At 47.0% G+C, this 14,133-nt stretch overlaps 1 protein-coding gene across 1 annotated transcript in view; it reads right to left on the bottom strand.

The window, feature by feature from the left end:
* Positions 1–12,213, bottom strand: part of Mboat2 (membrane bound O-acyltransferase domain containing 2) — a 122,174-nt gene extending 109,961 nt beyond the window's left edge. Inside the window, exon 1 of the mRNA XM_027424701.2 lies at positions 12,017–12,213. Coding sequence (XP_027280502.1) covers positions 12,017–12,091 — 75 coding nt within the window. The 5' untranslated portion in view covers positions 12,092–12,213. The remainder of the gene's footprint in view (positions 1–12,016) is intronic.
* Positions 12,214–14,133: the final 1,920 nt, after the last annotated feature.

Raw genomic sequence — 14,133 nt, 5'->3', positions numbered from 1 at the left:
TTATCAGTTGATGGACACCTGGGATATCCGTTTCTTGGCTATTATGACTAATGCTACAATAATCATGGGAATGCAGATGTTTCTTCAACATACAGATTTCATTTCCTCTGGATTTATACATGGATGTACATCTGCTGGATGATACTGCTATTTCATTTTAAATTTTTTTTACTACAAATGTTCGACATCACTCATCAGGGAAATGTAAATCAAAACCACCTCATTCTGGCAAGAAGAATTTTCATCAAAAAGACAAGAGATCCAAGTGGGGGAAGGGAATCTTAACACACTGTGGGTGAGATGTAAATTAGCACAACCATTGTTTTAACAAGGGCTGTAGGGGACTGTCACACAAAACCCAGCCAGCTTACATGAACCAGCCTCAATCTGGCTGGTAACACCTGTCAGAGGAAACAGGGTCCTTTATATTAGTAGGCAGAGCAGAAATAGCACTAATGTACACTGTTTATGCTATAACTGTTCTGTGAGGAACACACACAAACACACACTAACACACCTTCAGGGTCACTGATGCAGCAGCCTTGTCCAAACTCCAACACAGTTGTCTTCTGACTCTGATTCACAAGCTGGAAATATCTGTCAGCCTTTCTCACCACCAAGCACGCTCCTGCCTCTGTATCTCTCCAGGACTTACTACAACTCCCAAATTTTAGCACTGACCTGCAGTACTCAATAAGCAAGACTGGCCACTTTTTTACTAACCAATGGTCATACTCCCCATCTCAAATAACAACCAAACCCATCCCGCTATAATCACCAACATTCACACAGACAACACTCTGATACATTAACAGCAAGACACAAAACGTTTATTTCCCGTTCCTTTCCTGCCTGGCCCTGTCACACGCTGCTTAAACTATGAAGCTGAACTGTTTGTTTGCTTGCTGGCCCATGCTACCTGTCTAGCCAGGGCAAAATGACCTGACACAGCCTTTCTCCTTCATTTTACAAGCTAACACTCCCCTGCCATGCATTTACCAAATCTGGAGTTAGGGATAAAACAAGGAACAGTCCTCTAACATTCATCATTATTTTCTAGAGGTTCATGCTTTCAACGAAAGACAAAAAGGAGAAAAAGAATCCAAGGCCAGTCTCCTGGCACTATCCCAGGCTATTTTCTTTTTGTTGAAATAGTTTCTAACATCTTTTAGCTCTGATATTCCAAGTAAGAATTTTAAAAAATGGACTCAAATATCTCCCACCCAATGTTATACTCTCAAAACAATAAATAATAATAATAATAATAATAATAATAATAATAATAATAATATAATTGCACACCACTTTACAGTTCTACACGGTAAAACTCAGAATCTATGTCAAGCACCTTTGTGGAACTTCCTAATTCTCCACTGTTTTATTTTTCTTATATCTTATAAAGAAACAGTCTTGAGAAATGAATCCTCCCCCAATCCCTATCAAAACATCTCAGGAGACACACAGCTCAACAATACTCAACACCCTGCTCTCGAATTTTGATGAATATATCACCATCTCCACTCATTGAAGCCCAAGGCTGTGGTACCAAATTGTTATGCAGCTCGAGAGTATTTTCCAAGAACAAGAGGAGAAGACATAACTAGCTAGCATTGCAGAATGGACAGGGACTACAATTCCAGCCCCCAGGGTTGTCATTTTTCACTAAGGAGCCCTCAATGATCTCGAGAGACACCAAGGGTCCCTCCCCACCCTGTCCTGCATTCATACACCAAGAATCTCTGTCACTTCTATTCTGGGGATGCAGCTAATATGAACAGCTGTGTCAGACTTAGTATTTTAAAAGGCATGCCAGCAGTGAGGCAGTCCATGGATTAAACTTAAACTCCAAAGCCTGAATAGTTATCACATGATTCAAACACTCTGGCCCCAAATCAATACATACTCAAGAAGAACTGGAAATACCGACAAGGGCTTAGTAGATAGTTGAAGCCTTTCCAAATATTACTTTATTCCTCATTATCTAGACTTTTTTAAATGCTTCAGTCCACAAGATAGTCTTGACATTGCTGGGTAATGGTGGCCCACACCTTTAATCCTAGCACTTGGGAGGCAGAACAGGTGGATCTATGAGTTCAAGGCCAACCTGGTCTACAAAGTGAGTTCAAGGACAGCCAAGGGTACACAGAGAAACCCTGTCTTGAAAAAAGAGAGATAGTCTTGACAATAATTAATAATTATAATACCAGATCTGCAAAATGAATAAAAATAATAACAGCATAAAATCTTAGTCCTCCATTTTAGTAGGATATTAACTTTCAAGATGAAATCTAAGATGTGACAATTTCAGTCAAATACAGTTTAACTGGAAACTTTCTGGGGTCAACTTGGTCAGGGGTAAAATTACTAAATGACGAACTATGAAGGCTGTTCCCCTGGTATCCCCACTGAGTCGCCAGAGGTCCTGCTCTAGTTTTAATCCGCTTTGTCGAAGTTCTTAAGCCTTAAAACACAGTAGCACACTTCAGAGTGGACTCACAACATAAACTGTAATAGAAACTCATAATTCCAAGTGGTTAATCAGCTAAACCAGATCTAGATGCGTTGCTGGAACTTAAAAATGAAAAAAAAAAAAAAAAACATGAAACTTTATTCAAAATTTTAAAAGTCATACTAACATTGAAAACCCAAATTGCCAGCTTCCCTTTGAAGAGTCAGCTTTGGCACCAAGCCAACATTCCTTAGAGGCAACCATTAGCAAAGGTAGGTAGAGTGTCCCATTCCAGCCACAAGAGGCTTTTCTGACAGCAGACCACGCACACCTCCGAAAACGTATGCACCACGTTTACTCCTTGTCTGCTCTCTGGGCATTTGAACTGGGAGTGGATACTGGAATGAGCTGGTCAGCTACAGGGACACCTGACCACCAACCACGACCCCCAAAGTTTGCTGGACTTGCTGTCTCACACAATCTTCTATCACTGGTTAACATCTACCACTTTGCCGTAGGTTGAACATTTATCCTGAAATGTAGTATTAAGTTAAATGTTTTCTATGTCGTCATGACTGCACTAGCAGATATGTGGTTCTGACACTAACGTGAAGGCCAAGGAGAGTCAATCAGAGCATGTGTTAAATCCACTGGTCAGCTGAACACAACTTTTCTTGTGCCCGGAGGGCACCAGTTACTCTTGTTCCTTTGGGCTGACCTGGAAGCATCTGTCTATCCCTCACCAGCTGTCAGCCACACGAGGCTTGTTCTGGACTAGAAGGGGTGGTGAAAACAGGTGTCCACCCTGCATTACTGCAAAGGAGTCCTTCTAGAGGACCTTGCTTTACACAGGCACAGGACACTAAAACTGGCAGTATTTTGTTCCTTTCAAAGACAACTGTGCCATCTGAAGGCTTCTTTTGTCTCAGTCTCTAGATTAACATGTTGATAAAGCTGCTCTTCCCCAACAGTACGATCCCTTGCCTGAGAATACCGACAGCTACAGTTATTTTCAGCTCCTTTGCAATCACTCATCTTCAGTGTTTTGCCTGTCTTCAGCTCCTAATGCCTACTGGAAGGAAATTTAACAGTCGGTCACAAAGGTCTGTGCCCACTAACAGAGATCTTCTAAGCTGCCCCTCAGCAAACCTGACAACTGAGACTTCACTATCCAGGCTACACACCAGCTCTGAGACAGAGGGCAGCTTCCAGCCAGTGAAGTGGGGCTACCCTTGGAGAAGGTGCTGTGGAAATGCCCTGAACACAGACAGGCTCTCTGATGCCCTGGTGAGACCCATGGGACTCCTCCCCTCCCTGACCCCAAGGCTGCAGTGTTCTGAGTGTAGTAGTCACCACACGGGATGACATCCCCCATGTCTAGCATACTGACTGTCATAACACTTATCTAAAGGATGGCAGAAAAGGTTCTGACAAATCCAAGGGCTAGACTGAAGTCATATACAAGATGTGGCCCAGCCCCAGTCCCTCAGAAGACAGCCCGAGATGTTACCAATACTCCCAGTCCTGTACACTGGCCTTTACTTGCTTATATCCACAATGCCCACCCACTCTTAATAGACACAACCTACTGTGTGCCCCATTTGATAGACAATGAAACTGAGCTTGGCTTGGTGGAGAATGCCTTTAATCCCAGAACTCGGAAGGCACAGTCACCTTTATAAAGGAGTTTGAGGCCAGCCTGGTCTACATAGTGAGTTCAAGAACAGTCAAGGCTACATATTGAGACACGGAAGCTTACAGAGATAAGCAGCATGCCAAGCTCACTATCAGACTGTCAGCCAGGCTAAAAGGCCTTCATCACATTGCTGCCACTTGGTCCATCCTCCCTCCACACAAGGAGGGTCCTGAGTAAGAAACATCAGATCCTATCCCTAAGGAACTTACAGTGCCATACAGAATGAGCCAAGTTAAGTGCTACAGGTGCCCCCAGAGCAGATTCTAGGGGAGGGACACAAGGCCAGTTACAGTCCCTGAATAACAAGGGCACGGGAGACCCCTAGATCAGAAGGACCCCTCTACAGCCTGCCTCCAAGAGTCAGAAGGAAGTGAACCTTTGGCAAGAACCGGAGGAAAGGGGCCAAGAGCCTGGCAAGGCAGAAATGGTGCAGTTTGGAAACAGCTGCCTTTCTTTTCTGGGCACGTTCTACAGCATTGGCCTCATTACAGGGGAGCTGCATGGGGCAAGAGAGGCAGCTCTCTCTAAGAGGGGTCCAAGTGACCAGTCCACCTGGCATGCTCACAACTTGCTGAAGTATCACACATACTTAAAAGGCATGTAACACAGACATATTACACACACAAGACGCCTAAAAGGAAAGCAAAGGACATGAAGGCACCCTCAGGAAGACACAGACCTTAGATAAATACAGAAGAGGTTTGCCAGACATAAAAGGGTGTGGGGAGTATGGGGGCAGGGAAAAAAAGAATGGCTTCATTAAAACAAAGAATTAAGAGAAAGGAAAACACACTGAGGAGTGTACACGATCGGACAGTACGTCGCACGACAGCAGGTGGGCACTGAATTCGATCACCACTTCCACACACGCACAGCTCTGGGAAATGTTCCTGGTCCAGCTGGAGGGCAAGGCTTCCAAGAGCCGCCCTTTACAGGTTGCAGGCCTGACCTTAGGCCAGTGTTTCTCATGGCGTGCAGTGAGAATGAATGGAGTAGGTATTCCCCCATGGCCGCCGAGAAGGCCAGAGGCCGCATTCAGGAAGCACCACAGAGGTAGACTTCCAGATCTAGATTTGCAGCCCTCTCTACACATGAAGCTGTGCATACAGTCATGAGAGAATGTGAAAGGACAGACAGAAAGAAGGCTCGAACGCACATTATTCAATCAAAAACTGTCCCATGTCAGGGCCGAGAGTGCACTATGAGTCTTATTGCTCTTTCATATTCTGGTGATTACCAAACCACTGAACTGCATTATGTATTAGGGATTATGTGTCGCTTTATTAAATACTTTAAAAATACTCCATCATTTGGGAGGGGTTGGTTTTTTGTTTTGTTTTTTCAGTGCTAGGGATCAAACCCATGGCCTTTTGCATGCTAGCAAAGTACCCTACCAGTAAGCTGTACCCTAAGCTCTGCTTCTTATTTCTTTCATTTTTAGTCATGTGTGTCTGTGTGGGCATGTGCACTCATGGAGTTCAGAAGACAATGCTGGATTCCCTGGAGCTGGAGTTACTGGAGGCCTCGAGCTACCAGATGTATGTATAGGAACCCCCAACTCCAGTGCTCTGGGACAGTGGCTCTTAGCCACTGAGTCATCTCTCCAGCCCCATACACTATTATTTTTATAGGCTTTTAGTAATAAGAAGTACCTGAAATACTTGACCCAGATCTCTGCCTCTGATGGGGATGGGGGTTTGGGGGAGGGGGCTGTCAAAATGCAGGTTCCTTGGTCCTCATTTCTAGGACTGGCTACAGCCAGGGAACACCTATTTTTTTTTTTTTTTTATTTTTGTAACAGTCCCAAGTGATTTTGACACAAATGGTCTCAGCCACATTGTGGAAAGCACTGAGGCGGCAACATGGAAGCTGTGACAGTTTAAACAAGGACGTGACAGGTGAATACTACACTTCCCCAAGTTTGCCGGTGGATTTGTCTGTTAGTGTCAGAGGCAAGGCCCAGGGACAATGCTCTTAGGAGTGAATAGCAAGTAGAAAGATGAAAAGGGAAAAGTCAACTACTCTCTCCCACTGAGCGGGGAGAAAGAGACTATGAGAAGGTGCGCCAAGTGCTGGCCAGATGGAGCTCTTCCTGTATCCTTCAGGGATGAGAAGCATCCCGGCTCCTAAGCACTTCTTATTGCCTACTTCAATATATCTCCTACCAGAACCTGAGGGATGCACGAAACAGCAGACAGAATTTACATATCAGAAGTTTGCTTCCGGGGTTCAAATAAGGAACCAGTCACAGTGAGGGGCCTGTATGTAGGTGCTCTAGAGATGGGCTGGGAAGAAGGGCTCGCTTTCTGACCAGCAATGAGCAGCCACGAGAGGGATGGGAAGTGGGAAGGACATGACACTGGTGCCTGTGAGTGAGCATCTCCTGAATCCCAATTCTACCCCTCCACACATCAGCTTTCCCACAAGCTAAACAGTGACTAAAGGAGGACTCACTCTTCACCATCCCATTCTCAACATCACTGAAGGATCTCTCTTCTGAGGTTCATGTTTGTGCCTTGTTTTCAAAGAAATCCTACAAAATTCCATCGTGACAGAACCCCACCTGCTAAACGGGACTGCTAACAAAAGCTGTGTGAGCTACTCTGAGAAATTCAAATGGGCCCCACCCAACTTAATACACAGAGACCAGGGTTATCTGCACCTAGAGAGGCAGGACCATTGGAAGGAGCTCTATCAAGTCACAAAGATCTCTAAACAGTAAGGTGGCAGTAAAAACACATTTAACTCCAAATTTACAAGTAGGTTTTAATCCTACTTTAATCAGGGTGTGGATACAAAACTTGATCAGACTTTCCTGGTGCCCTTCACTAAGGAAGTTCTGAAGATTAAGAATGCGATTCTCGCCAGGCGCATGCCTTTAATCCCAGCACTCGGGAGGCAGAGGCAGGTGGATCTCTGTGAGTTCGAGGCCAGCCTGGTCTACAGAGCGAGTGCCAGGATAGGCTCCAAAGCTACACAGAGAAACCATGTCTGAGAAAACCAAAAATTAATTAATTTTTAAAAAGAATGCAATTCCCAAAATAAAAACATAAAATGCAAGTATTTCCTAATTAGGGAGAAACTGCATTGAGCATCTATGGGAGTCAGGCTGTTACTGATTATGTGGTTTATAATAATCTGAGTGCATAGTGTTTATTTACTCTAATTTTACAGAGGAGGAAATGTGGACTTAAGAAGGCACAGTGGAAGGCTGGAGAGACGGCTCAGAGGTTAAGAACACTGGTTGCTCTTCCAGAGGTCCTGAGTTCAATTCCCAGCAACCACATGGTGGCTCACAACCACCTGTAGTGAGATCTGGTGCCCTCTTCTGGCCTGAAAGCATACGTGGAGGCAAAATGTTGTATACATAATAAATAAATAAATATCTTTAAAAAAGAGAAAGAAAGAAAGAAAGAAAGAAAGAAAGAAAGAAAGAAAGAAAGCAAGCACAGTGGAGCCCATCGTGGTAGTGTCAGCACTCATGAGGCAGAGGCAGGTGAATATCTGAGTTTGAGACCAGCCTGGTCTACAGAGCAAGTTTCAGCAAGTTTCAGGACAGCCAGGACTACAGAGACCCTGTCACAAAAAAAAAAAAAAAAAAAAAAAAAAAAAAAAAAAAAAAAACTAAAGCAAGCTAGAGAGGGAGAGAACAGGCAAACATAGTAACTGTCTAAGAGCAAGCAATTGGCAGAGCAAGGCCCCCACCCTACTCAAGGAACCCAGGCTGATGCTTTCTGTTAATGAACAGAGCCAGGCAGGGTACAGGGACCCTACATTTAACAGCATTCCCAGGGCACATATATGCCTTCTCTTTTAGGTTAAACCTGAGGCAGTTTTAACTCCTTACTACTGAAATTTCCTCAAATTATTAATTAGTCCACTTTCCTCCCCTGACTTTAGATTTACATCCCTCCACGTTTCAGACCTTTTTTATCAGTTCCGAAACACAAAGTCATGGGATTTTCAACACTTAGCACAGGAAGTAACATTTATATACAGTGACATTTCTAAAACTGTTAACAGACAGGGTGATTCCAGACCCATAGGCCTTCCTGGCTGGAATCTCCCACAACATTCTGTTATTGTTTCCGGGTTCTTGTGATGGAGACTGACCCTCACAAGTGTGAAACCAGTCAAGTTCTTCAGAGGTGGGCAGAGCAACACAGATAAGCTCCATCGGCAGCTCGGAGCTAACCCTAGGACATGCAACCTTTGCTCTGCTTCTTTTATCACCTCTACCTAGAAGACCATCTTTTCATTTCCTTCCCCTGTGGAAGAACTCATCAGAATTCATCCCTGTCTGTCAGGAGACTTTAAAAGCCAGTCTTAGGCTAACTCTTCCCTAAAATGCCACTTCTTTCGTTGTCTGCATGGAGACAGACAACGAGACTTAGGAGAAAAAGTCAATCAACAAACTGACCAATAAAGAGCAGATTCCACAAGCCTTCCCACTTCCCACACAAGTGCCTATGTGTGCACACACATACACATACACACATTCACATATAAATACACACACATATGCACATACATATACATATATACATACATGTACACATACGTTCCTACACATATGTATGTGTGCAGGCACACATGCTCGCACATAAACATACACACACTTTCCCTATCCCAACCATGATCATCAACACACCAATATTTGGAACTTAGTTCTTAGTTCTTTCTTATTCTCACTATCACTGTCAAGAGGTTCAGTTTTAAAACAAAGATATATTCAAAGAAGTTCTCCCACGTTAAAGCTACAAAACACTCTGGCGTTTTGTACACTCAAGAGCACACACATGGGCAAATGTGCATGTGAACTAAACGGTTCAGGTTCCGATTCTGACTTCCAGAGGTATGAGGATTCTATTGAAGGATGTAGAATACACAAAAAGTTTTACCACCTTTCAAGCATTGGGCACTATGATTCCACAGGACTTTGCAAAACTTGTTAACTCCTAACAGCTCTTCCCACCCATCTTCCTCCTCCTCCCTTCAAACCTTTCAAAACACATGAGTCCCCACCTCTTGTCTTCTCCCTGTCCCAAGAATTTGTCATGATTTATAAAACAGTGACTCCCATGTCAAGAGGGCTGTTCAACCAAATTTCTGCCTAGAGCACTATGCTGACTATCCACCCCAGTTTGCTAGTAGTAATTATAGCATCATGGGAGTAAGGAAGGAGAAAGAAAGGGAGGCTAAGAGTTGGTCACCTGGGACATTATTCTTAGGTTCATTTTGGTACTTGCTGTGGAGTCTAAAACCCCACATCAGCAACTTATAAGGAACACGAGCCCCATGATACCAAGACACCTGATCTCTCCTGGGTCTCACACAGTTGCTCCTTTTCTTTGGCATAGCCAGTCCTCAAGATGGTTACTTCCTCAAACTCCACTCTCCAAGCATCCCTTTATTCAGATCTCCAGAATTACTCTAAAAATAAAGTCGCTTGGAAAGCAGGGCCTAGAGAGCAAGAAACACCAGAGGCCAGGTACTTCCTATCTTAAAGAATCTTGTAACCTCCCAGAACTCCATTATCTCATGCTTTGATTTAAATTTAAGGGCCACTGAACACCGCTTCAGCTACCTCAAGGTCATTCCAGAATTCTTGGTAAAGATAAAGATTCAGGAGCCTAAGGCAAGTTCTTCTGCTCCTTTGCCTTTGTCTGACAACACAAAATCTCTTCCTGCTACCTCAGCAGCAAGGGGCACTCTCAGATTCTAAGTGTACCAAGTCAACACAAGAGTAAAAGCTTCACATTTTATTACTTCCTAAAACAATTGCTTTTATAGTTCCTAAATTTTCCAAACACTATTAATTGGCACACACCAAACCAACACACTAGCAACTGATATTAACTTCCTGACTTGTCCTCCCCCTCCCCCCATTGAATTACATTTTGACTACAGTCAAGTCCTTGGGCTTTCTTTCAACTCGGATTCAACTATTCACGTGTTATAAAACTTTTCTAGTTGGCTTAATTTTAAAATGTCTGTCTAACTTTATCATGTGAGGTCTTAATCACTCCAAGAGCTTTGCTAATGTCTTTTTTTTGTTTTTCGAGACAGGGTTTCACTGTAGCCCTGGCTGTCCTGGAACTACCTCTGTAGACCAGGCTGGCCTGAAACTCCGCCTGCCTCTGCCTCCTGAGTGCTGGGATTAAAGGCTTGCGCCACCACCGCCCGATTGCTAATGTCTTAAAAGTAAATTCTTTGGTGCCAAGTCAAAGTCACACTCTGAATTCAAGTCACCTTCCCTTGGCCCTCCCACATACTTTAGTTCCACAAAGAACTTTCTCTGGATTGCTGAGATGTTTAAAGGAGCTTATTAATATTAGATTACTTCTTAAAGTTATGATCCTTTACATAAATCTGAAAGTATTAGCATGGCAGGGCTACAGCAGAGAGAGTACACAACTATCTGTCTCCCCAAAAGAATGAAAAGGTAAAAGTCTCTCTCTCTTGCTTCTCATTAACAAGATAAATTTTTCAACCGATCTCGGTAGGCTGGCAACAACCTATTTAAGTCAGAAATGTAACACAGCCAAAGGTCATGTGCCACAATTCCATTTAGAAAACTGTGAGACTCCCTCCATAGGACGGAGAATATCCAAAGCTTCCGGTTCTGATCACCTTAATAAACAAGGACTAACCCTGTGAATTAAAGGAACCATGTCACTTGGGGCACTCTAGTAGCCCATAAGCATGATACACATCACAACAGCTGTTCAAGCTATGTGGAGGACAGGTATTTCACTATTAATCGAAAGTTGTGAGTGAAATGAAGGAAAGAATTCAGATCTGAACTCCGGGCTGAACTGTCAGCCCTCCTTCGACATAACTCAGTGTATTTTATCTTAAACAGTGAAGCACAGAGCGGTGAGCACGGTGTTGAGCTCAAATGTCACCTCCAGTTTAAGTCCAGAGAGAGAGGAATTCTCCATTCTAAAAGAAATCTTAAGATATCCATGGCAGCCAGTCAAGCTGAGGACAGTGCATACACCTCCAGATGAGAAAAAAATGTTAAGCAAGATTTCCAAAGCAATTACCTTCAGCCCTGGGGCTAGACCAACTATCTAACCATACCCCACCAACAACTTTCCCAGGTCTCTCAGGACATATTTCCAAAGTTGCTTTGCTCAATAAAAAAATGGCGCTGCTTTCTCCATCCCAACACTGTTTATTCCTCAGTAATCCTGAGGCCCTTTAAACAACCAAATTCTACTGGCCTCATTTAAATGCCAGCCTTCTCTAGTGTCAAATGCTTCTCTGAGGGTAGGGTGAGGGGACAGGATGGCTGCTCCTACCCACAGCTGCAACTTTTTCACCACAAACCTTGGCATCATTGAACTCACTTTGACTTCTCTTCATAACCAGCCTTTCCCCAAACTGTTGCCTCGCAGTCTCTCGAGTCACACTTCAATGCAAACTGTCCCCAAGTGCAGGACCTCTTAAGCCCCATCCGTCCACGCCGTATCCTGGGCACTAGGCACCCAGTCCATGCTAAGCTTCCCGGCGCGGATACCCCGCAGCCGTCCCCGGGTCCACCGTCTCCGGGACTCCGGGGTCCGGCGACCGGTCGCCGGGCAGCGACGGCATCACACGCGCACGTCTGTCTAGCCCTCCCCGGCGGGCTGTCGCCGAGCCTCCGCCCGCGCCCACCCCCGCCCGGGGCGGCGATGGGGGGGGGCTGGGTGGGCACCGAGACACCAGCCAGAGCGACAGTGGAGGGGACAAGGCCAGCTGCGCGCCCCCGCCCCGCCGGGAGCCGGGCACACAGCAGCCCCGGCCCCAGCCCCCACCCTACTCCCGCCCGGGTGGCACCACGGCCGGCAGGGGCGGCCAGGGCACGACGCCCCAGACGCCGGTACCTGATCGATGGGCAGCTGCACGGCGTTGCTGAGGGGCTGCAGCAGGGTGGAGCCCGTGGTGCTGGTAGTGGCCATGGCCGGGCCTCGGCGCTGCGCCCGCCCGCCCGCTCGCCCGCTCCGGCCGGCCGCCGCTCGCCCAGTGCCGAGCTACGCCGAGGATGGGGATGCAGCGGCGCGCCCGCCCCTCGGCCGCCCGCGGTCGGAGCAGCCGCGCGGGAGGGACTGTGGGCGGAGTCTCCCGACCCCGCCCACCGCGCGGCGCCCCGCCCAGCAGCCGGCCGGCGCGGCCCCCTCACGCCGCCCGGCCGCCCGATTTCCAGCAGCTTCCAGCGCCCCCTCCCCACCGCGCGCACTCGCGCGCCCGACAGCCCCGCGATCCAATGGCGGCGCGGCGCCCCAACTCCCGCAGCCAATCAGAGGACGCCTGCCTCGCCGCGCCCCTCCTCCGTGCGGAGGACTCGGGCGAGGGGCTGAGGCTCGACCACGACCGTCGCCCGAGGGAGGGCGAGCGAGAGTCGTGCTCGCCGGCGGGGGCGTGCGAGGGCGGCTTTGCCTCCGCCTCTGCTCGCTTCCTCTCTCAGGAATGGTGGGCGCCGTCCCCACCCCTCCCTGGCGGAGACGGCGGACAACAAAGGGGCTCGGGGTGGCGGCCAGACAAAGAGGGGGACTTGGAAGGAACGCAGCGCCGGAGGAAGTTGGGGGACAAAACCAGGGGGCTAGGAGCTGCAGGACGACGCACCACGAGGACCCCAAAAACACAAAGTGCCTTGTCTCCCGTGCTGCCCAAAGTTGCGGGAATCCAGGCGGTCCGGCCTCACCCGCGCCCACCTGGGCCTCACGGGGCCGCGCTGGCACGACGCTCGCTCTCTCACGCTCGCACCGCGCATCCAGCTCAGAGGGACACAGGTCGGACCTGGGTAGCGTCGCCCGAGGGAAAGCCTGGGTAGCCAGCCGCCAGCATTAGAAGCCCCGCCTTCTAGAGGAAAGGCTGCTGGTGGTAAGCGTCCCTTATGGCCCGGCGAGCATCTGTCTCTGCCCAGATGCGAATTCTGCCGCGTCCACACACCTTCCTAGAGTGGTCCACACATCAGTGTGGCATTTCCCCTACAAAATGTAATTCTTAACCCTTTAACTAAAGCAAGCCGTGTGGACACCTGGAAAATGCCAACCTCGTCCTCTCAGAATCCAAGGATTTGGAAGTGGGAGGTCGAAATAACCAAATGTTTGAAGGAGGGGGGTTTTAAACGTGGCTACAAACGCGGCTTTGAAAGGTAGACTTACTGAGTCTCCACAACAGCCGTGTGAGGTACGTGCTGTAGCCACCCTCAATCTAACAAGGAAATTTAATTTCAGAAAAATTACATAACTCGACCAAGAGCAAAACAGCCGTGTGTGGTCGTGGGGGATGCAATCCAAATATTTTAGCCTCAGTTCTGACCTCTTAAACATAAGGCACTTCACCCTGTATCTTAACAGCCACTCCAGAATAGCTATCAACTACAGGTACACTGCTTCCTCGAGGACCACTCTAAAGTCTTCAGTAGTGAGAGCACAAACAGTGCTTCAGGGAGCCTGGCTGTGGGATCAGCTGTCTCTGAAAAAGGGCTGACCCAATTAGTCAGGGCAGCCCCTTCCTGCCTAACGCTCTCTGGGTAGGTTTTTGGGTCTATGATAGAGAGACAGTGGAAAGAAAGAAATTCAAATGAGATTTTTGTTTTGTTTTTCGAGACAGGGTTTCTCTGGCTTTGGCGGCTGTCCTTGAACTAGCTCTTGTAGACCAGGCTGGTCTCGAACTCACGAAGATCTGCCTGCCTCTGCCTGCCAAGCGCTGGGATTAAAGGCGTGTGCCACCACCGCCCAGCTCAAGATCTTTTATTCTTGATGTAACCTTGCAACTAGCTAGAACCCATTAGAAGGCAATCCTGTTCAATAATGCTAAAATAAACCCCAAATCTGGACCTGTCTATTAATACAACCTTGGAGGGAGGACCACTTTTTCCCCCTCTTTTCTCCTCTTTGGGGATGTGTAGAGGAAGTGTACAGGTGGCCTGACATACAAACTAAAGGAAGAAATTAAAATACCATTTTAAAGGCTTAAGAAGTGGGTGTTAGAAACA

Source organism: Cricetulus griseus, chromosome 7 (genome assembly GCF_003668045.3).
Source record: "Cricetulus griseus strain 17A/GY chromosome 7, alternate assembly CriGri-PICRH-1.0, whole genome shotgun sequence".
Lineage (NCBI taxonomy): Eukaryota > Metazoa > Chordata > Mammalia > Rodentia > Cricetidae > Cricetulus > Cricetulus griseus.
Note: the sequence above shows the minus strand (reverse complement) of the source record. Positions and strands in the feature narration are given on the sequence as shown.